We start from the raw sequence: 22,506 nt of genomic DNA on the forward strand, positions 1-22,506 counted from the left end.
AGTGGGCCAATACTTCTTTTGAAGTGATTTGGCATTTACATTCCTGAAAGGCACGCTTACACTCATCACTCCATTTCCATGTTGCACCAGTTTGAAGGAGGGCGTTCAGTGGGTGCAGAATTGTAGATAAATTCGGCAAGAACTTATGGTAGTAGTTCACCAACCCGAGGAACGACCTCAGTTGCGACACATTTTCTGGGGCTGGAGCCTTGACTACAGCCTCAATCTTGTCCGGCGACTTATGCAACCTTTCCTCATCAATCATGTGGCCACAATACGAGATTTGTCTCCTGAAGAACTCGCATTTGGGATGGTTGGCTCGTAGCCCATATTCCTGCAATCTCGTGAGCACCTGTTCCAGGTTGGCAAGGTGTTCATTGTCATTTTCGCCCGTAACCAGGATGTCGTCCAAATAACACTGCATCCCCGGGATCCCTTGCAGGACTTGTTCCATTGCCCTCTGCCACATAGCCGGGGCCGATGCTACCCCAAATACCAGTCGATTGTACTGGTAAAGGCCTTTGTGAGTGTTTATCGTGAGGTATTTCCTAGATGCTTCTTCCACCTCCATTTGTAGATACGCTTGAGCCAGGTCAATCTTTGTAAAACGTTTCCCTCCAGATAGTGAGGCGAAAATATCTTCTATCCGCGGAAGCGGATACTGTACTGTGTGCAGGACTGGGTTCACAGTCACCTTGAAGTCCCCACAGATGCGAACCTTCCTTGGCTCCCCAGGCGTGCTGCTCAATGCTTTCTTCATTACAGGAACGATGGGTGTGGCCCACTCGCTCCAGTCCACCTTAGACAGCACCCCCGAATGCTCCAGACTCTCCAGTTCAGCTTCCACAGCTGCGCGTATCGCGTATGGCACCGGTCTGGCCTTGAAAAATTTTGGGGTTGCGTTATCCTCAATCTTTATGGTTGCCTTTACTCCTTTTAGAGTCCCAAGTCCTTGTTGGAACACCTCTTCCGCGTCAGATAGAATTTGTGACAGACGTCCAGGTGCGACGTCATCATCTTTTTTGTCAGTCACAGTTAGTGCCAGAATGGAATGCCAATCCAATTGTAGTCTTCAGATCCATTCACGTCCCAATAATGGTGGTCCTCCATCTTGTAGTATATACATGTATAGTTTCTGTGTTTCCTTTCCGTTATATTCAACTGGCACCCTTATTTTTCCTCTGGGGTAGACCTTTTGCCCCGTGTATATCTTCAATACAATGGACGTGTCCTTTAAGGGTATGTGTGAGAATAGCCGCTCATAGTCTCGTCGATTCATGACAGTTAGGGCTGATCCTGTGTCCAATTCCATCTTCACTGGGGACCCTGCTATCATGAGGGTGACCCAAATGGTTCGGTGATCTTCTTTTGCGATCACGTTGTGTAACTTTAAACAAATTAGTCGCCTGCTCCCGGAGTCCTTATCACTCTCCTGATCTTCTGAACTACTATCTGTCAGTTTCTTTACTTTCCTGTACTGTTCCTTAGTAGTTCTTGTCGTGTTGGTCTTCTTTCCAGACCTGCAGACTCTTGCTATATGTCCCATTTTCCCGCATTGCCTGCATATTTTGTCTTTAAACCAGCAGTCCTTCTGCCGCAGCGATAGCACTTTTCGGCTCCATACGCCATTTCGTTAGCGCTGTATTCTTGTGGTTTCTGTTGTATTTCCGCAGCTCCCCGTGCTGCTGCTTCGTAGGATACTGCCACGCTGAAAGCCTGTTCTAGCGTCAGATCCTTTTTTGAAAGTAGTCGTTTCTGGGTTCCTTCACTCTGGAGCCCGCAGACAAACTTATCCCGTAAGGTGTCTGCCAGTCCTGCTCCGAACTGGCAGTGCTTCGATAACTTGTGTAGTTCCGTAAGATAGTCAGCATTGCTCTCATCTTTGTGCTGGTTTCTTTTATGGAACTTGAATCTTTCTGCTATCAGCAGTGGTGTAGGGCTTAGGTGTTCCTGTAAGATATGAACAATCTCCTCAAAACTTTTCTCCATTGGTTTAGCTGGGGTAATTAAATTCCGCAATAGGCTGTACGTACTCACACCCATCAGATTTAATAATACCGACGCCCTCTCCATCAGCCACCTCATTTGCCTTGCAGTACACTTCAATTCTTTCCACATACGTGGTCCAGTCTTCTACCTCGTTGTCGAAAGCAGTGATACTGCCACTTTTCGGCATCTTGGGCGATTTAAAATGGCGCCTCCCGTGCTTTTGCTTCTTCCCCAATGGAATAAAATGGCGCCTCCTGCGCTTTTGCTTCTTCCCCTTACTGCCACGCTGCTCCTAGCGTTCTACGGGGTAATGGTGGTGACCCGCAGCTTCGGCGCGTCTCGCTTTCCTTCCCCCCCATTTAGTTTCTCTCCGCTGTCCTGTTCTCGAGCACCGACCGCGCCCTGTGCGCTCCACCCTCTCTCTCTTGTTTTCTTTTCCCGGCGACGCTGCGCGGCCTGATTTGTAGAGCCGCTCGATTGAGCTTGAGCCCGCCGCAGTCCAGAAGGGTCAGCGCGCTACCTGCTACCAGCACGATTCGCTGGAACCACAGTCTCTCCCGCAATTCTCCAAACACCGATGGATTCTTTGGGCGGTTGCCCTCGGTCGACGCCCGTTGCTCAGACTACGACCTTCCAGGACCTTCCTTTCAGGCGAGATCCCCGTGAGATGATGCCACACTGCAGGTGAGTTCGAACTTACTCGTCGCCACTGTAAAGTCCGCGCCTCAATAATACATGGACTTCGGGAGAACAGTTTAACAGGTACTTTACTTAACAAGAGGCAGCTTGAAACTGAAACTACAGAAGCCTGCTAGGGCCTTTTATACAGGGGTGGTCACTGCCGGTACTGCAGTCTAAGACCAGTTATTCCCTTAAAGGTACATACACAACAGAATCAGGGGACAAATAGTAGTGGAGAGTCAGCCATGAGCCGGCAGAGGTTGATCCAGGGCCCAGAGGAGGTGCCTAGTGGCCTCCGGTGTTAGCACTGCACACCAGCCAGATCTGGAATACCAGCAGAGCTGTACGGAGCAGTGGAAGCGAAACCCAAGGACCAAGAGCAGTAAAGTCCAGGGAGCTGGGGAGGATGTAAGGTAAATGAACAGGACTAGTGCAGGCGAGGGAGTTGGTCAGAGAAACAACTGTAAGAAGGTGAGGAGCACTCAAGATCGGGAGCAGCAGGAGCATGAGGAGCCAGTCCAAACCAATCCAGTGAAAGGTGGTGGAGGGGTTCTGAAGAATGAGTGGAGTCATTGGCCATGAGAAGCAAACAGATGGCAGCAAAGCAGAGGTCATTCAGCAGCCTGGGAATCAACAAGAGCAGATTAGGAACCAGCAGGAATGGATCAGAGCTAGTTCAGCGTAGAGTGAAAAGTCCCAGTGGAGGAGCAGAAAACAGCCCGCAGAAGCGAAACAGGTACTGGAGTAGAAGCAGTCTAGCAGAGAATATAGGCTCAGTAGCAGAAAAGGTGAAGGCTAGAGCAAAGCCCAGAAACTGGCGGAGAAATGGAATTCGCCCATGGTGAAAGTGGATTTCTGTCGAGGACCCAACACTTGGTATTCTACATATTAAGAGATATAGATAAACATTATCAGTCTGGGCATGTGGCTTTCCTGTTAACCTGTTTTTATACAGACACACTCCCACTACTGTTCCCTCACAAACTGATTTTAAAACGTTTATACAAACAGTGCCAATGAGACATATGCAAAGAAATACCAACTGAGACTAGTTATTAAAATGCACTATTTAAGTATTAACTAAAGCAGTTTTGGCAACTGAGTGAAATTGATTTCAATTCCTGCATCTGAATAAATTATGCAAATAGTACTGTAGTTGAATATAAAATATTTATTGAACAGTCTTTTACCCACAGGAGTAATATAAAATACAAGTACGTGATCTAGCATACCTGAGTTGTACAGAACCAGATGTGCTGTTGTATTGTACATGTATAGAGTTTGACACTTAGGCTGTTGCAGTTTCTGAGTTATAGAGTGTATACATTCCAGGGCTGGCACAGGTAGGTACTGTTCAAGTAAGGTGTGGGTGAATTGTCTGGTTCCATTTATAATGGAATACATTTGTAATCCCATTGAAACCCAGCAGATGGCAATCACGGTTAACTTGATTCGGAAGAGACTGTGATTAAAGTTAATCTGGGTCCCTAGAATTCTACAGCATCTCAAGGTCAAGTTCTTCAAACACCCCAACCAAATTCTACAGCATAACAGTGTAAATTCTGCAGTAAGTCAAACAAGTTTTTGAAGATATATCCCACTACAGTAAATGTTTTTAAAATTATTTTATAAAAAGAGTGCTAAACTAGTGGCTTTAGTTTTTTTAAATTAAACATGTGCATGTTATAATGTTTATAAACAGATTACTGTGTTTAGCTCGATTAGCCTAGACTTTTCACCCAGTCAGGTGGGACAGCTAGATGTGAAGTGGTGGCTAATTGTTAAATAGTTGGCAAGCAATAACTGGTGTACCAATTCCTGCTGTTTTGGATTGCAGACACCAATCTTCTAATGCCCATTGATTTGCAGTTTGTTAATCCCCATCTTTTCACATCTTTACAGTTACTGACTAATCTAGACAGAGAGGTTCTTCAAAACCACTTGATCAAGGAGCTGAGATCATGAGGTTACATATCTGCATGTATTTCACATGTTACATACTTGCAAGTGAAATGTGCAAGGTGTGAAATGCATGAGGACTAAAGAGCTGCATGCCAATGGGGATTGAAAATTTGGTGTCAGCAGACGCCATTTAAAATCAGCATCAGGTATTGGTATTGCTACACCAGGCATTGGTTCCACTATAATTCCAATACAGTTACAATGTTGGGGAAGGAAAACAAGGGGGAAATGGTTGGGTAGAAATTCTGCAGTGAGCAGAATTCTGCTGGGTTCTATGGACTCTGAATGGCATGATACTAGAAAAGGAGCCCTGCTTAATTTCTTATAGAATAGAATTGAAAATTAGTTTATGAATTAAATGAAGTTAAGATTGACTAAATTAAAGTAACAAAATTGCTGATTGACTGCTTTCAAAATGTAGCATCAGAGACAAATGAGAAGTATAATTTTTAAAATCCCATTTCAATGAGGATTCATATTTATTCACTTTGTAAAAGATTGATTCAGTATTTTACCTCTTCTCCTTGGATTTACCTACTTCACACACTACTCACTGTCCAAGCGGTTGCACTGACATCTGTTCTGAAGTCTCTATTAATGCTGCTTTGTAACAAATCATTAGGAGGTGTGAAAGAGAGCAAGTTCCATGGCTAGAGCAGTCAATATTCCTTTCTCTCAAGGCCTCCACTTTTCCCCTTTAAGTACATGCAGTTGGATTCTGTTAATTGGGATAAATGGCAGGAAATTAACAGATCATTCCGATTCAATAACGACTAAATTTAGCATTAATTTACAGTACATTTTTACTGTTTCAAATGACTAATAGAAAAATGTTCTCATCAAACATTGTTCAATTAACCAAAATGTAATGCAAGATCCAATTATTGTGACTTTTAATTGAGGGCTTTAAAAATACAGTGATTTCTAGATCACAAATATTTATCTATTGTACATTAAATTTGGTACATGAGGCACACGTTTTGTTGAAAACTTATAAGTACCTGCAGTACCTGTTATTCCTGCAGTGGGCATGTTAAAGGTGTCATGCTGTATGACACACAATAGTTGCTTGTTTTTGTAAGAGAATATCACATTGTGAATGTGCAGTCTGTCCCCCCACCCTCACCCCGGATTCCCACAAATCAATCAAAATGCTTTCTGAATATTTTTTCGGCCACCTTTAATTGTCTCAATAACTGAAATTTCTAAAAAAAATCCAAAAAAGGAGTCTAAACAAAATGTTAAAAGACAAGCAATTTCATACGTCACAATATCCACTAAATTATCTTTTGTGTCTATTAATACCTTCATCAGAGTTTTGACTTGTAGGCCTCAGCCTCTTTAAAAAAGATTGGGCTTGAATTTACTATTTTTGTCCAGAGCTGTGTCGGTATCTGTGTGAGAGAAAGAAAAAATGACATTGTTCTGATTAGACACCTATTGTAGCTTTTGTTTTGTATTTTGTAATTTTTTTCAAATGTATATTAAACTGAGTGAGAGAGGGAGAACAGTCTGGTTTAGCCTGAGTCAGTGGCCAGGAAGGGGGATGGAATTGATGGCAACAGTACAAAGTTTGTGGCAGGAACTGAAGACAACAGCTTTGTTCTTCCAAAATATTCAACCGGATGAAACTGGGGCTCATCTGAGACTGGATGCCAGACAAGCAGTGTGAACACATAAAGGCAGGGGTAGTGAGAGTTGGTGGAGAGGTGGAGCTGGGTGTCATCAGTGTACATGTGGAAGTTAGCCCATGTGTGCCAAGAGGCAACATATAGATGAGGAGGGGCCAAGGATAGATCCTGGGGGACTGCAGAGGTAATAGTGCAAAGGAGGGAAGAGAAGCATTGCTTGTGATGCTTTGACAATGGTCAGATGGACAAGAGTGGAACCAAGCAAGGGCAGTCCCACTGAGCTGAAGAACTAATGAGAGGCATTGGAGGAGGATGGTGTGGTCAACTGTGTCAAAGGTTAGGAAAGTCAAGGAGGGATAATGCGCCACAGTCACAGTCACAAAGGATGCTATTTGTAACTTTGATTAGAACTTGATTGGAGAGATTCAAAAGATCAGCACGGATTTGGGAGGCAACAACATGTTCAAGGCCTTTGAAGAGGAGAGGGAATTTGGAGGTGGGGTGGTAGTTTGCAAGGACTGAAGGGTCAAGGGTGGGTTTTTCAGGAGGGGGTGATGACAGCAGTTTTAAAAGCAAGGGGGACAATAGCTGAAGAGAGGAAACCATTTACAAAAAAGGTCAGCTAGCATGGAGGTTGGATGGTCAGCAATTTAGTGGGAATTCAGTTGGAAACAGGAATTGGATCTTATAAAGAAAGAAAAAGAAAGACTTGCATTTATATAGCACCTTTCACGACCACCGGACGTCTCAAAGCGCTTTACAGCCAATGAAGTACTTTTGAAGTGTAGTCACTCTTGTAATGTGGGAAAATTTTGGACAAGATGAGCTCAGAGAGGGCATGAGGAAAGCTAAGAGAGAAATGAGAGAAAGATGCAGTTTCAGGGCTAGAGCAGGGAGAAACCTGGGGTGGGGGAGGTTTGGCTTGGTTGGCAAGGGGAAGAGGAGAAGCAGCAGAGGCAGCTGACTGGATGGTCTCAAGCTTAGCGACAAAGAAATCCATGAGCTCCTTGCACATGTTGTAGGAGCTGAGAGTGGGAGGGAAGTGGGGTTTAAGGATTTGGTTGGTAATGGAGAAAAGAAGCCAGGGAATATCTTTCCTCTCTAAGATGATCCTAGAGTAGTGGGCAGTTTTGACAGAAGAGTGTAAGGCCCAATAGCACTTGATGTGGTCCAGCCAGCTCTGTTGATGGGAGGCTAAACGGTTGTGCGCCATATACATTCAAGTTTGCACCTCCTGGACTTGAGGGAGCAAGGATGTGAGCCATACCTGGGGGACAACAGGAATGGGAGGGACAAAAGGTTTTGTTGGAGATAAGGGCATCAAGGTGGAGGTGAGGGAGTGTTTCAACAGATCGATGGCTGCAGAAGTATTGTGATATGCAGAGGAGCAAAGTCTAGGCAGTTGAGAGTTTGAAAGTGTAGTTGTAAGTGACTTGGGGGAGAGCTTTTCCAGAGGCCGACACAGAAAGGAATGGGGTTGGAATGGGGTAGGGTGATGTGGGTTCTGAGTGATACAAAGAAGTGATCAGAGAAGGCCTTGTCCGTAATTGAGACCATGGGAATAGTGAAGCCACGGGAGATGGGGTGGCTGTGAATATGGGTAGAAGAGTTTATATGGAAGAAGAAGTTACAGGAGGGCAGTGAATTCCGTGCAGAGAGGACAAGGCGATTTCAACATAGAGGACATTATTGTAAATGACAAAAATGCTCAGTATATCGCATTCTTAAGAGTGTGTTGCTGAGTATTCTTATCTTGCCTGACTTGGTAAGGATAGTAAACTTCTTTCTGTATTGAGTGGCAGTGCAATTGGTCATTTAGTTGGCACTGACTACAACTTCCACCACCCCCCACTGCCCCTACGCTGCTCTCCTGGGGGTCTGTGAATTGCAAACAGTGCCCTTGTCCTGTCTCTAACCTCCTGCAGGAGCAGTGCCACATCAGAATCTGTAAATTTGGAGGCTCTGTGACCTGTCCCAGTGCTTTCCAACATTTTGAAGAACTTCCAGAATAGCGTTCTGTGCTGTGGCCCCTTTAAGCTGCTACAGCCCTTTAAGATCTGCAGCAGCATACTATTTCCCACTCCAAAATAATTCATTCCCAATGAGACATGTTTCCAACACCTTGAGTCTACACAAATTATGAAATGCCACTGGCCCTAGAAACTACAGCAGGGTCAGCACTAGCGCCATTGGGCTGGTGGAAGTGCTGCTGACATGTAACACTTCCAGCAGAAATTGCACCCACGGGAAATCCAGCTACTTTTCTTTAGTCTAAACTATATTTTCTAAATATACGAACATACGAAAAATGACAAGCCGGAAAAGACTTACTGGTCCATCTCGCCTGTCCCACACAAATGCAATGTCTTGTGCATCACAGTACATACACTACACACCCCACCCGGAAGCCATGGAATCTCCTGGGAGAGGCAAAAAAATTTAAAACCCAGGCCAATTAGGGGGGGGGGGGAAATCAGGAATATTCCTCTCCAACCCCCTTAGGCGAGCGAAACGAGTCCAGGAGGCCACTCTGGCTTGGATTAATGTTATACGGTACCTACCTCTTGTATGAGGTGATCTCCGCCCCAGCCTTAAACGGGTCCAGCTCTCGCTTTAAGGAACTCAGCGAATCGGTGTTCACTGCACGAGCCGGCAACCTGTTCTGCAGATCTACTATTTTCAAGGAAAAGAACCGCTTCCTAACATCTAACCTAGTTCTGTCCTTACAGAACTTGAGATTGTGACTCCTGGTCCTCCCTAACCTACTTAGTTGAAACAAACACTACACGAACACAATCTAGTCCCTTTATCATCTTTTATAAACCGTAATCAACTCACCCCTAAGTCTACGCTTCTCTAAAGTGTAAAGACCCAGCCCTTTGAGCCTATTTTGGTAACTAAAATCCTTTCAATTGGAAAATAACCTTGTATAAAGTTGTTGTACAAAGACAACAGAAAGATATTATTCTCTCTGATGGTAATATGAGATTAGCTGAGAAAACAAATGCAGCATTCATCTATGAGAATGTTAAATTGGTACCTTGTACTTTTGGACTATGAGAGCTTCAGGCATACACATGAAATATGGATGTGGTAACTCGATGTGGCAGTGCTGCAGCAGGTTTAATGTTCACTGCAGAGTTTACTTTGTAAAAGCAGTAGCTTTTCTCAAAGCAGGGAATTAAAATCAGCAGGTCCTACATTAATAATAATAAACACAAGGGCAGGGTTCCTTCCGTCACCACCCGGTTTCTGGCAGATCAATGAGCCAAAACAAACAAAAAGGGCTGTGCAGCATTGCTATAAACATCGAGGACATTACATTAGATCCCAGAAGGTCATCAAAGTTACTCCTACTGTCGCCTAAATTTGATTGGATGGTTATCCTGTAACAAAAATGACATACAGTACTACTCAAATTGTGGTTTTCAATCACTTAGTGTCAGCTGTGGCTCAGTGGGTAGCACACTTGCCTCTGAGTCAGAGGGTTGTGGGTTCAAGTTACACTCCAGAGACTTGAGCACATAAAGCTATGCTGGCACTCCAGTGCAGTATTGAGGGAGTGCTGCACTGTTGGAGGTGCCGTCATTCAGATGAGACATTAAACCGAGGCCCCGTCTGCTTTCTCAGGTGGACGTAAAATATCCCATGGCACTATTTCGAAAAAGAGTAGGGGAGTTATCCCCCGGTGTCCTGGACAATATTTATCCCACAACAAACATCACTAAAACAGATTATCTGGTCATTATCACATTGTTGTTTGTGGGACCTTGCTGTGCGCATTTCCCCCATTACAACAGTGACTACACTCCAAAAGTATGACTGTAAAGCGCTTTGAGACGTCCGGTGGTCATGAAAGGTGCTATATAAATGCAAGTCTTTCTTTCTTTCTTTACTGATCACTGAAAAAAGGGTGAAAAAAACATCCATCAGTGGGAACTCTGAGTAAGTAGTCAACTGGATGTCCATTCAGATTCCTTGCTGGGTTAACATGCACTATTGGATTTGGAATGACCTGAATCTACCAGCAAGGCTTAGCTATCTTCTAATCCTCTGGTATCACTCTTGTGTTAATTGAGCTTTGCAACATTCCGTAATCAAATAGCCTATTTCAACCACCATTTCTTTTAGTTGTATTCGTTACCATACACCTCAGAAGGTTCATTAACACCTGGCCAAGTGTAATCCAGTTTCTTTTTCATATTCATTATTCTTTTGTATTCCAGTCTGCTGGTCTCCCTATGGCACACTTTAGGATTATAATCCTGAAATTCAGCACAGCAAGCTACACTGGACTTGCGCCAATGAGTTTGTAGTTGTGCCCACCAATGCATTGCACTGATAAATCTGCCAGAGTTTTGTGGGTCACCTCATTTTTTAAAATTCATTCACAGGATGTGGGCATCACTGGCAAGGCCAGCATTTATTGCCCATCCCTAATTGCCCTCGAGAAGGTGGTGAACCGCCTTCTTGAACCACTGCAGTCTGTGTGGTGAAGGTACTCCCACAATGCTGTTGGGTAGGGATTTCCAGGATTTGACCCAGTAACGATGAAGGAATGGCGATATACTTCCAAGTCAGGATGGTGTGTGACTTGGAGGGGGTAGTGTTCCCATATGTCTGCTGCCCTTGTCCTTCTAGGTGGTAGAGGTCGTGGGTTTGGGGGGTGCTGTCGAAGAAGCCTTGGCGAGTTGCTGCACAGTGCGCCGGTGGTGGAGGGAGTGAATGTTTAAGGTGGTGGATGGGGTGGCAATCAAACGGGCTGCTTTAACCTGGATGATGTCGAGCATCTTGACTGTTATTGGAGCTGCACTCATCGAGGCAAGTGGAGAGTATTCCTTCAAACTCCTGACTTGTGCCTCATAGATGGTGGAAAGGCTTTGGGGAGTCAGGAGGTGAGTCGCTCAACCCAAAATACCCAGCCTCTGACCTGCTCTTTTAGCCACATTTTAGTATTTATGTGACCAGTCCAGTTAAATTTCTGGTCAATGGTGACCCCCAGGATGTTGATGGTGGGGGATTCGATGATGGTAATGCCATTGAATGTCAAGGGGAGGTGGTTAGACTTTCTTTTGTTGGAGATAGGCATTGCCTAGCACTTCTGGGGCACGAATGTTACTTGCCACATATCAGCCCAAGCCTGATTGTCCAGATCGATCTGCATGCGGGCACAGACTGCTTCATTATGTGGGGAGTTGCAAATGGAACTGAACATTGTGCAATCATCAGCGAACATCCCCACTTCTGACCTTATGATGGTCATTGATGAAGTAGCTGAAGATAGTTGGGCCTAGGACACTGCCCTGAGGAACTCTTGCAGTGATGTCCTGGGGCTGAGATGATTGGCCTCCAACAACCACAACCATCTTCCTTTGTGCTAGGTATGACTCCAGCCAGTGGAGAGTTTTCCACGATTCCCATTTACTTCAACTTTACTAGAGCTCCTTGATGCCACACTCGGTCAAATGCTGCCTTGATGTCAAGATCAGTCACTCTTACTTCACCTCTGGAATTCAGCTCTTATGTCCAGATTTGGACCAAGGCTGTAATGAGGTCTGGAGCCAAGTGGTCCTTGCAGAACCCAAACTGAGAATCGGTGAGCAAGTGCCACTTGACAACTGTCAATGACACGTCCCATCACTTGCTGATGATTGAGTAGACTGATGGGGCAGTAACTGGCTGGATTGGATTTGTTCTGCTTTTTATGGACAGGTCATACCTGGGCAATTTTCCACATGGTTGGGTAGATGCCAGTGTTGTAGCTGTACTGGACCAGCTTGGCTAGAGGTGCAGCTACTTTTGGAGCACAAGTCTTCAGCATTACAGCCAGGATACTGTCAGGGCCCAAAGCTTTTGTATGTACATACCATATTCATAAATGAAAATAGATTGTAAAAAGAAAAAAAAACTTGCATTTATATCACACCTTTCATGACCACTGAATGTCCTAAAGGGCTTTACAACCAATTAAGTACTTTTGAAGTGTAATCACTGTATTAATGTAGGAAGCGTGGCAGCCAATTTGCACATAGCAAGCTCCCACAAACAGCAATGCAAGAATGACCAGATAATCTGGTTTTAGTGATGTTGGTTAGGGATAAATATTGGCCAGGACACGGGGGATAACCTCCCCACTCTTCTTCAAAATAATGCCATAGGATCTTTTACATCCACCTGAGAGAGCAGACAGGGCCTCGGTTTAACGTCTCATCCGAAAGACGGCACCTCAAATAGTGCAGCACTCCCTCGGCACTGCACTGGAGTGTCAGCCTAGATTTTTGTGCTCAAGTCTCAGGAGTCAGACTATCTGTAGGCAGATTTAGGTGAAATGGCTGAATGGCCCTGTATCTGCTGATAATTTTTAAATAGATAAAACTTTCTCTGTACACGGCCTTGTTCAGGCCTCTGCTAGAACGGTGTCCGATTTTGGTCCCCACACATTGTGGAGGATATAGAAGTCCTGGAAAAGGATCAGAGGATGCCACTAAATTGATACCTAGCTTAAATGGCATCACTTGCCCCAATAGGGTGAGATATGAGTTTATATACTCCAAAAAAAGACTTCGAGGAGATTTGAAGATGAAAGGATTAGAGTTGTAGACAGAAAGGTGGCCCATGTGGGTAGTCTATTTGAGCTAGATAGATTGGGAGGACTAGGGGGCACGAGAATAAGTTACTTAAGCATAGAACTAGGTTAGATGCCAAAAGGTACTACTTTTCACAGTTGTCGACCTCCAGAAGAAGTTGCCACTGTACAGCTTTACTGAATGTATTCAAAAGGGAGCTAGACCAGTTCCTGATGGTGACCAATGTACCAGCATATCATAGAATGATATAGCACGATAGGTGGTCATTCAGCCCATCATGCCTGTGCCAGCTCTTTGAAAGAGCTATCTAATTTATCCCATACCACTGCCCTAGCCCCATAGTCCTGCAAAATTTTCCTCTTCAGTATTTATCCAATTCCCTTTTAAAAGTAATCAAATCTGCTTCCACCAGTGAACTCCAGATTGTAACAACTAGCTGTGTAAAAAAAAAAATTCTCACCTCGCTTCTGGTTCTTTTGTCAATTATCTTAAATATCTGTCCTCTGGCTACCAACACTTCAGACACGGGAGTTGTTCCTTATTTACTATACCAAAGCCCTTCATTGTATAGAAGGCAAGTGGCTCATTTGAAACGGGTGCATGTGTGAAACTGTTTCAACCAGTTAGTGAACGTTTAATCATTTTCAGGGGGTTAGAAGAATTTCCCAGATTGTTTCCCTAAATTGGTCTATCTTTCTTTCCTCTTTTAGATTATGTGCGCGAGGGCATGCAGATGTTACACCCTTCCAGTATAGAGGCTTGATGAACCAGCTTGTCTTTACCTGTCCCTTTTCATGTTTGTTTATATATATTTTATGGTAGGGTTAACTAATAAGTATGAGACACCCTCTATAATGGTTTTGCATGCATGCCTTTCCCAGCCACTTGAGTGGTTAAAAAGCTAACAATTACTACCGGAAAACATCTATCAAGTTACATGCTGGCAAGGCATAGATATCACTTCTTCAGGGTTAGGTCCATTCAAATATTGATGTCATGTGGTTTTGTCCCACATTAACCTCCAAATGGAGCCTATAATAGAAAAATAAATTTGGTGCAATGCCCAGTAATTTTTTTTAACCCTCAATGAACAGACACCAAAAGATACAAATGCACCCAGTACTAAATACTTTCAGCCCTGAAACTCCGGCAGTCTTGTTGCACTGGCAGAAGTGTGGTGAAGCAGAACGCAGTCTGCCCATGGAGCCCAGCATAGACCTTGTCCAAAATGAGGGGCGGGGGGGAGGTTAGTAGGTTTTGCACGGGAAGCCAGCACCTGCTCCATTCAACCAAGGGGTGTTTACTAGGTACTAAATAAACCGTATGCCACATCTCATCAATGGCCAATTGGGGCAAATAACTGCCATATTACTACACAAGGGAACTAAATTAACCTTGAATGATTTTGGACTTTGATACAGAACCAAAATACCAGTTTTAAAGAAACTAAAAGGATTGGCTGGAAACCTGGACTAATTACCTGAAACTGTTCACGATGGCATCCCGGGAAGGATGGGCACATTCAAATAGTCTCATTCAGCAGGCTGTCTAAAAGGTTAAAGATAAGACAACTGCGAGGCCTTGAAAGTCTGTAAGAAGCTGTTGTAAACATCAGATGCTGTAGTATCAACTTCTTTTAAAGCATAGAAAAGTACTAGAAGCTTGTTTTGCACCAGGAAGGGCAGAAAACCAGCCATTTTAGTAAGTTCGGCGAGACAATCAACGAGACCTACCAGAGACAGTCCAGAAGAACACGGTGCACAATGTCGATGGAGAATTAAGCTTGGTCTCCCAATGCCAAAGAATAGCCCATTATGAGTTTCCACTGTAATACTGATGTAAAGGTTGGATGGATCTCTGTTAAATCTGTTGTATTTTAATGTTAATAAAACCACTCATTAGAAAAGTAATAAACCTTGGTTCTTACCCCAGATTCTCCTAGTTAAAACAAATACCTTACAACCTCTTTTAAAACACTATTACCCTCAGTGGATTGTTTAAACTGCATGTCTATTTAGCTCAGAAAATTCAAGCTAATTTCTATTGGTTCGATATTCATTGATTTATGTGCAAAATGTTTAGCTGAAGGAATAGCCAAACTTCCTTGCATGTAAATCTGTATTTTCTTTATAATGGGTGGCGGTGGTTAGATATGCATTCCGAACTGGAGCTCAACTTTGATCACAGTTGCATGCACCAGGATTTCATCCTATAATTTGGAAGACGGTAGCATTTCTTGAAGGCCACTTTTTGCACAATGAAGTACAAATGGAATCAAAGACAGCTCAGAAAGAGAAAAACAAATACACAAAATATATATGTGGGCAGAACACTGGCAGATGAAATTTAATACACAGAGGAAAATGAAGTGGCACGCATACTCAACTAAGGATGAAGCTGAAAATGACTGGACGCTAAACATGTCCAACCACTGCAAGCCAAATCAACAAAGCCAACAGAATGTTGAATTATATAGCCAAACATATGCCAGGAAATCATGATCAAACTGTATAGTCCCTGGTCAAATCGCATCTTTTAAATACTGTGTCCAGTACTGGTCACTGAGACATGGATGACACCAAGTGTTGGAAGCAATGAAGAGAAGAACTACGAGACTGATCCCTAGTGTCAAATGGTTTACATGATGATGAAAGATCAGAGGAACTTGGGCTTTCCAGCCTGGAAAGGAGGCATCTGATCGACGATCTTATAAAAAGTATACAAGGCAGTTAAATGAATAGGAAAAGGTAATTCCAGAATATTTTAAAATTTAAATTGCAAAAGTTGGACAAGGATAACAAACAAAGACAAATTTAGTACAAATCAGAAAATTCTTCACAATAAAAATAATCTGTGTGGAATAGACTTCCAGATAGAGCAATGGAGGAGACAACCCTGAAAGCATTTAAGAAACAACTGGATGCTGCAGTGGGGAAAAGCTTAGGCTCTTTCTGGATAGATGAATTTGGAAGGGACAATTAGCCGTACTCATCTATCCCGTGAAACCACTCAGCTTTCGTAACTACCTCCTGTGCCACTTTTCACTAGTCATGAAGAGCAACTGGATTACCAATTTCATAAAACCTATTTTAATCGGTGAAAATTTCAGCAAAGAAACTTTACACCAAGCAACCATCCCCAACAAAAACAGAAATTAAACTACCGCATTTTTTTTTCCATTAAATTTTAATTTCTCTAAGCATTTTGCAAGTTGAATCCTGTAACGGAGCCCACATAGAACATTCCCAAAAGGCATTCTACAAAGTTGACCACTTGCACGTTTCAAACACAATCACAAAATGTCTGAAATAATTAGCATCATCCATTGTAAAGAAATCGGATATAGTGATTTTCTAGCTACTTTTACACACAAGTACAGGTAAAATTCCAGGAATGCAATACAGGATCTCAGATGAACATTTCTTATACAAGAATCTGCAAGAACATGTACATTACAAAGGATATAAGAAAAGGTCACCGCATTCTAGACTTAAGATCTTCTGCTGCAAATCTGCAGAACTATTCAGACAGATTTCCTATCAAATGTATGTAGGTGGTTGTCATCATGTTTGGTTACTAAGTTCTAGTCCAGTGCAGTTTACCAGAACACAGAAGGCTGTAGAGAGCTACAATCCTGCTCAGTTTAATGCACACTATTAACGGCCCTGCTTAAACCAGGGCATTATATGCAAGATTGCTGTTTTTGGCTGAATTTAACTTGGAAGACATCATTCCCCTTACACATGGTCTTAAGTGTAATGGGAGTGTCTAAATGGGAAGACATGTCCCATCTCAAGACCCAAACTACTGTTGAACAGGGCTCAGCAGGTTCTCTAGACAGCATTTTAATTTACTATGAAAATATTCTATAGAATTGTTTACTAGAACATCCACCAAAACTCATTCTGGCTCTCTACACAATTATAAGTTGAAAGCTAATCATCTTCTTATAACCTTCTATTGCAACTAACTGCAACATAATCCATTACAACCTGGGTCTGCTGAACTAAGTGTAAACGATTCCAATAAAATTAATTCCACGGGAGAACGCATTTGGTTGATTCATAACAAATAAATTCTATACCTCCTGTAAATCAGTGTTTGATTGCATGCTTGCTTTTGAAGAGGCAAAACTGGACTTAGCTGCAAGTTGGGGTGTGTGGAGGAGGTGTAGAAAAGGGACATAATTGACCTCTTTATAACTTTTTAGAAGTTTTCATTGAATTACAACTGTTTTGTCTCTTCTCTTCCCCCTCTGGTAGATTAAAATCTTGGCTTTAGGTGCCAAGGACACCCAAGTTTCACACAATCATGGCAGATGGAGATTATTGCAATGATCTCCATTATAAGCCCCAAACTGTTCTCAAGCCAATGTGGAAAAGTCCTTCAAGTACTCTTGATTACACTGACAATTAATATAAGCATGTAGTTAGAAGTGGTCGAGAAATTAGCTGAACCCCTTAAACCGATCCTACTGCTGACTAGTGTTTGTTTAATTTCAAGTCAGCAACGAACATTAACAAAAGATCGAAAGTCAAATCTGGTGCAAGAATCAAGATCGTTGTGAACAAACTACAATCATACTTAGCAGTCCTGCTACTGGTGCAAGTATACAACATATTAACTATGCGGACTTCAATTGGAAGTCAACAATGAGGAAATCAGTGTTAGATATATATATTACTTCAATTTTGTTTCACAAATCAATTTTTCCCTATCCCTTTCCCAAAAAAAAGTACAAATTTAAATATATATTAAAGAACATGAGATTTTCCAACTACATTATTTTAACTTTCCTCTGAGATTAGGATGATTTGCATTATTACAAAGACAGTTTAGAACTGCAGCATTCTTTTACAAACATCCCCTCTACTTCAATTCACTTCATGATTTGTACATCGAGTTGTGAAGTCAGTTCTAAAACTTCTGGCCCACTGGAAACTGCCCAAACTTATTTCATTTTAGATACTAAACTTCCATGATGATACTAAACTTCCATGAAAAAAGCACAATTCTTTATCACAGAACACCGAGTTGAATTCAAGCTCAAATCCATAGGCAAAGACTAAGACCGTGCCCTAAACAGATTGCACCACATAACCCTATGTCTCACTGTTTTTGTTTTTAAGAAAAACACACGCTGTGTATATGTCAGCAAATTTAATTACCTTGTACAGCAGACTTTCAAAATTAAATTCAAATGGAGACAAGGAAAAACTTCACTACAGGAATCTTAAGACATGCCTTTAAAAAAAGACAAGCCAATAAGAAGTAATGCTGCAGTTCAATCTAGGTCCTGTGGGGCAACTTTAATTTTATACCAATTGTTTTATGGTTTCAGTCTTTTGTTTAGCTCAAGAGCCATCATGTTGAATGCACTTTAATATTAAAATTAAAAGGCAGCATAACAAAATGCATTTAGACATTACATTCTGTACGAGTTGGCAGATGACCATTTATCATTAAGAATGCAAGGCAGGCAATAAAGAGCACACCCACTTTTCAGTATTTACCCAAGAAAGCAGTGGAATACCTTTCCTCTGCTTGTATCTACACTTTCCAGGAAATGCTTTAATGCTTATATATACACACACATTTTCAAAATCAGGTCTTGGCCTGAATGAAGACAATGATGAAGGTATTTTAAACAAATCTCTACAGCTTAATGACAAAGAAGTAAAAACCATCAGTAGGCTCCAGTTTACAGAAAATATACACCTGACATAACAGAATATTAGATAAATATGCCAGGTGTCATGGACCTGGTTCAAGCACTGATAAACCACACACACATTATGTATAAATACATACTTTAAGCAAATTTCTACTTTCAACAAGGTGATGTCAGTGCTGGGGAATTTTTCATCCATCAACATCAAGTTCTCCCAGGCCAGGTACGGGTCACATGCTGGGGTAAAGTTCCCAGTATATTGGCAAAACATATCCAGACTCTCAAACATAGAGAGCTTTTAATATATTAATGAAACCTTTGCACACTAGCCATTCTTCTGGCCTCAAACAATTTAGTGACAAATTATTTTTATGCCATGATCCTGTGCCCATTAGGAACTGGAATGAGACTGGCTGAATTCTGCATTTAGGACCTTCACAACCAACAAAGACTTCCATCTTATTAAGTTCTGGATTAAATTCAAACTCAGGTCAAATTCAAACACCATTCATAACACCCAGCTTCCAACTTTCCTTCCATATAACAAGCCTATATGAACCTGGAATGCAAAATCTAAAATTCAACATCTAACTAGTAAAAAAAATTGTAATTGATTTACATTTAATGGTGCCACTATATGCACCATGTTTCTCAAGTCACATCCAGCAGGTAACTCATCTCACTGCCCACCTGGCCATTAGGCAAATGTAAAGCTATTTTGTGGATACTCAATGCCTTTGATCAACTTGCTTGCTAGAGCACTTATAGCAGACATTGCCGAGCACATTTTAATCGCTGAATATTAGGAAGAATTGTAGTACTAGCTGGTGGCTACTTGCTGCCGAGGAGAGGTCACTTCTATCCCCAGGAACTACAATAAGGACACCATTTGAAACCTTCTGGCAACTAGGAATGTTCCAGGAGATGGTGCAAGAGGGTTCAATAGGATTGATAACTCAACAACATTAGAAGCTCTGTAACGAGGGTGACGGTGAAGATATTTTCACTTTACATGTTTGAGAGACAGGGCAGAGTCTTGACTCCACCGAATGCTTGAACTCACCCAACAACCAATTAACAGCATGTTCTAAGGGAGGAAAATAAAATTGAAATCGTCTGTTATGCCAAAAAGTTGGCACATCTCCTACTGACTAAATTAATAAGTAGCAAGTTATTGAAATCTGTAAACGTTTACATACCTGGCAATGAAGGATTGGTGAGGGATTTAAATGTCCAATAAAGTGGAAAACTGAGGAAAATAGTATATGTTGAAGTTTTTAAGATTCAAAAATTTACTTTAATAGTCAATCCATTTCCAAACTTAAAGCTATTAGAGGAAGAAATCAGGAAGAAATGTATCTAATTACATCAGTTAACAACTCTCAATGTAGTTTATATTTAATCCACAAAGTAAAAGATTTTCAACACATTTTTGCAGCCAAATCCAATAGTATGCAACACAAATTCATAGAAAGTGTACTTTGATCTTGTGCTAGCTAAAATTAGGACATTTCATCCAATATGGTGAAGACAACACATATCCTGATGTAGTTTTCAGAAGTTTTTGTCAACAAGAACCTCACCCAGCGTAAATTAGAGTTGTGAAGACTACAATACAGATCATAAAGGAGTGCATTTAATGCTTCGATCAACACAAGAGGCATCTCTTGCCTCCACCATCCATGTTACAGCCAGTACTGTTCTGCACAAGTCAATTGGATCAGCTATTTAATGTATCTATGATACTCACATAGGAGCAGGAGAACCAACTGATTAGCATCAGTAATGTGGAGATTTTGCTTTTTTGTAGGATTATTAGTGTACTTACTCTCGCCACCCCTCACAAAAGATGAAACAAGGTCAAATGGCACTCCACAGTTACGGCCTGATTAAGGCCTAAGATGATGTTATTATAATTCCCTCAATAAGTCAGTGTTGATGCAGTTGTGATGAGACCTAAATACTGTTATGTAATTATAATTACTTTACTGTCCAGGACATTCAAATTACAATTTTTGTTTCAGTAAATCTAATACTCAGTCAAATTCAATTGGTGTAGGTGATAAAAATGGGTTAAGCCGTCTAAAATACAAATGCCAACAGGCATGCATACAGATGAGCAATACCGCACTAGAAATCAATGCCTCTTTTTAGAAAAAAAAATGCAGTGGGGAAAGCAGCAGTAGGGTGGGCGCAGAAAGAGATTGCCTGATGCAGACCCATATATAAACTCGTACTTTATTTTTGTGGTTGTCATTTTGGTGTAACACTCAAAGTTGCTCCATTACGTTTACAAGAAAAAGAAAACACACAAAGGTGCAACTTAGGTACACAAACTGATGGGAGCTCAGTTTAGTATGAACTCAGCCATTGCAGATTTGGTATGATCTCTGCAAGCCACAGAACTCTGATGTAAATGTAGCAGCAGATGCATCATTATCATGGTCACGGTTAAACACAGGTGTTTTCAGCTGTTGCCTTGCACCATGCCACAAAAGATGAATCTCATCACTTATAAATGACAGCAAAAGAAGTCTTCAATATTCTGTCTCACTACTCCACCCCCGTTCCAAAATCTAAGTGGGCAATGAATCTTCAAGTTAAACAGAATACAGACTAAACTATGGAATACTGCTGGACAGCACCTGGTCCATTTTGCAGAACTGATCAGGAATCACTTCAGACCATATCACAATCACTCCTCAGCAAATGATGGGTTAAAAACCACTTAAACAATATATTGGGAAATATACACTTAAATAAATTATGTACAACAAATCTTGGTCTCATTTCCAGAACTTCTCAGACTCCTATGTCTTCATGATGTCTAATCTCCCATTTTCACTTTGGATGTCTGTTTCAAAGAAAAGAAAAGGGATACATTCAATTTTACAGCAATAACCTCTAGCAGGTGTAGCATCTGCTGAAACAGAGGTAATTTTACACAAATACACAAAGATAGCATTAGCTGTAAATAGAGAATATACTCCTCATTCTACACTGGTACACAGACAATAGTGATTAGCATTAAAGGGGATAATCCACTTCTTGCCCCGTATTCAGCATATTTCAAACCTGAAAGGATTTTAATACAGAATGAAAAGGATACTTATAATAAACCAGTAGGCGTCAGTTAAAGTATCTTTGAATGTTTTTCCTCACATGGAAACAAGTTGCATTTATGTAGCGGCTTTAACATAGAAAAATGTCACAAAGCGCTTCAGAGGTGTAGGCATAAAAAAAGGACACCATGCCAAAGACATACTAGGAGCGGTGACCAAAAGTTTGGTGAAAAAGGTGGGTTTTAAGACAGGTTTTAAAAAGTAGAGAGGTGGAGAAGCAGAGGAGTTTAGGGACTTGAAGGCAAAACTATGAAAACTTCTAACCACAATGAGAATTTTAAATGAGACAGTGGGGGAACCAAGAGTTAATGTAGATCGGCAAGGACAGAAACTATGGACCAGCAGAACTCGGTGTAGGATAGCATGCTGCCAGCAAAGTGCTGAAAGAGCTGTAATTTCAGGAGATTGGAGGATTGGAGGCTTGCCAGGTGAGCACTGGAATATTCGAGCCTAGAGGTGACAAGGCATGGATGAGGGCTTCAGTGGCAGGTGGGCTCAGGTAGGGATGGAAGTAGCTGGTCTTTCATATCAAGAGGATGCCAGAGTTGGAAGGGTTGAAGATGATGTCCAGGGTGCCTACAGTCTAGTTCAGCCTGTTTGTGCCCAGGGAGGGGGATGGAATCGGTAGCGAAGGTATGGACGTTGTGGAGGGGGACAGGACAATATTTAGCTGGAGGAAATGTTGTTCATCGAATACGGAGGTAGTGGAAGGGTAGAGATGGGCGTCAGTGTCTATGTAGAAGCTACTGACATCAAATGTGAGGACAGTGGGAGCAGCGATGGGAACTCGGGGGAGGTAGTTTGGTGATGATCCAGCCATTAAGGTATGGAGCAGGCTTGATGGATCAGCTGGTCTTTTCCTG

General features: G+C 42.0%; 1 protein-coding gene across 1 annotated transcript in view; it reads right to left on the bottom strand.

Annotated features, from left to right (window-relative positions):
* Nucleotides 1–15,923: 15,923 nt before the first annotated feature.
* The window catches only part of atp6v0b (ATPase H+ transporting V0 subunit b), a 30,502-nt gene continuing 23,919 nt past the window's right edge, over nucleotides 15,924–22,506 (bottom strand). Inside the window, exon 8 of the mRNA XM_085983113.1 lies at nucleotides 15,924–21,375. Within this exon, the coding sequence (XP_085839239.1) occupies nucleotides 21,349–21,375 (27 nt within the window). The 3' untranslated portion in view covers nucleotides 15,924–21,348. The remainder of the gene's footprint in view (nucleotides 21,376–22,506) is intronic.

This window comes from Somniosus microcephalus, chromosome 3, assembly GCF_052327205.1.
Source record: "Somniosus microcephalus isolate GS21.2 chromosome 3, FLI_Smic_1.0, whole genome shotgun sequence".
Classification (NCBI taxonomy): Eukaryota; Metazoa; Chordata; class Chondrichthyes; order Squaliformes; family Somniosidae; genus Somniosus; species Somniosus microcephalus.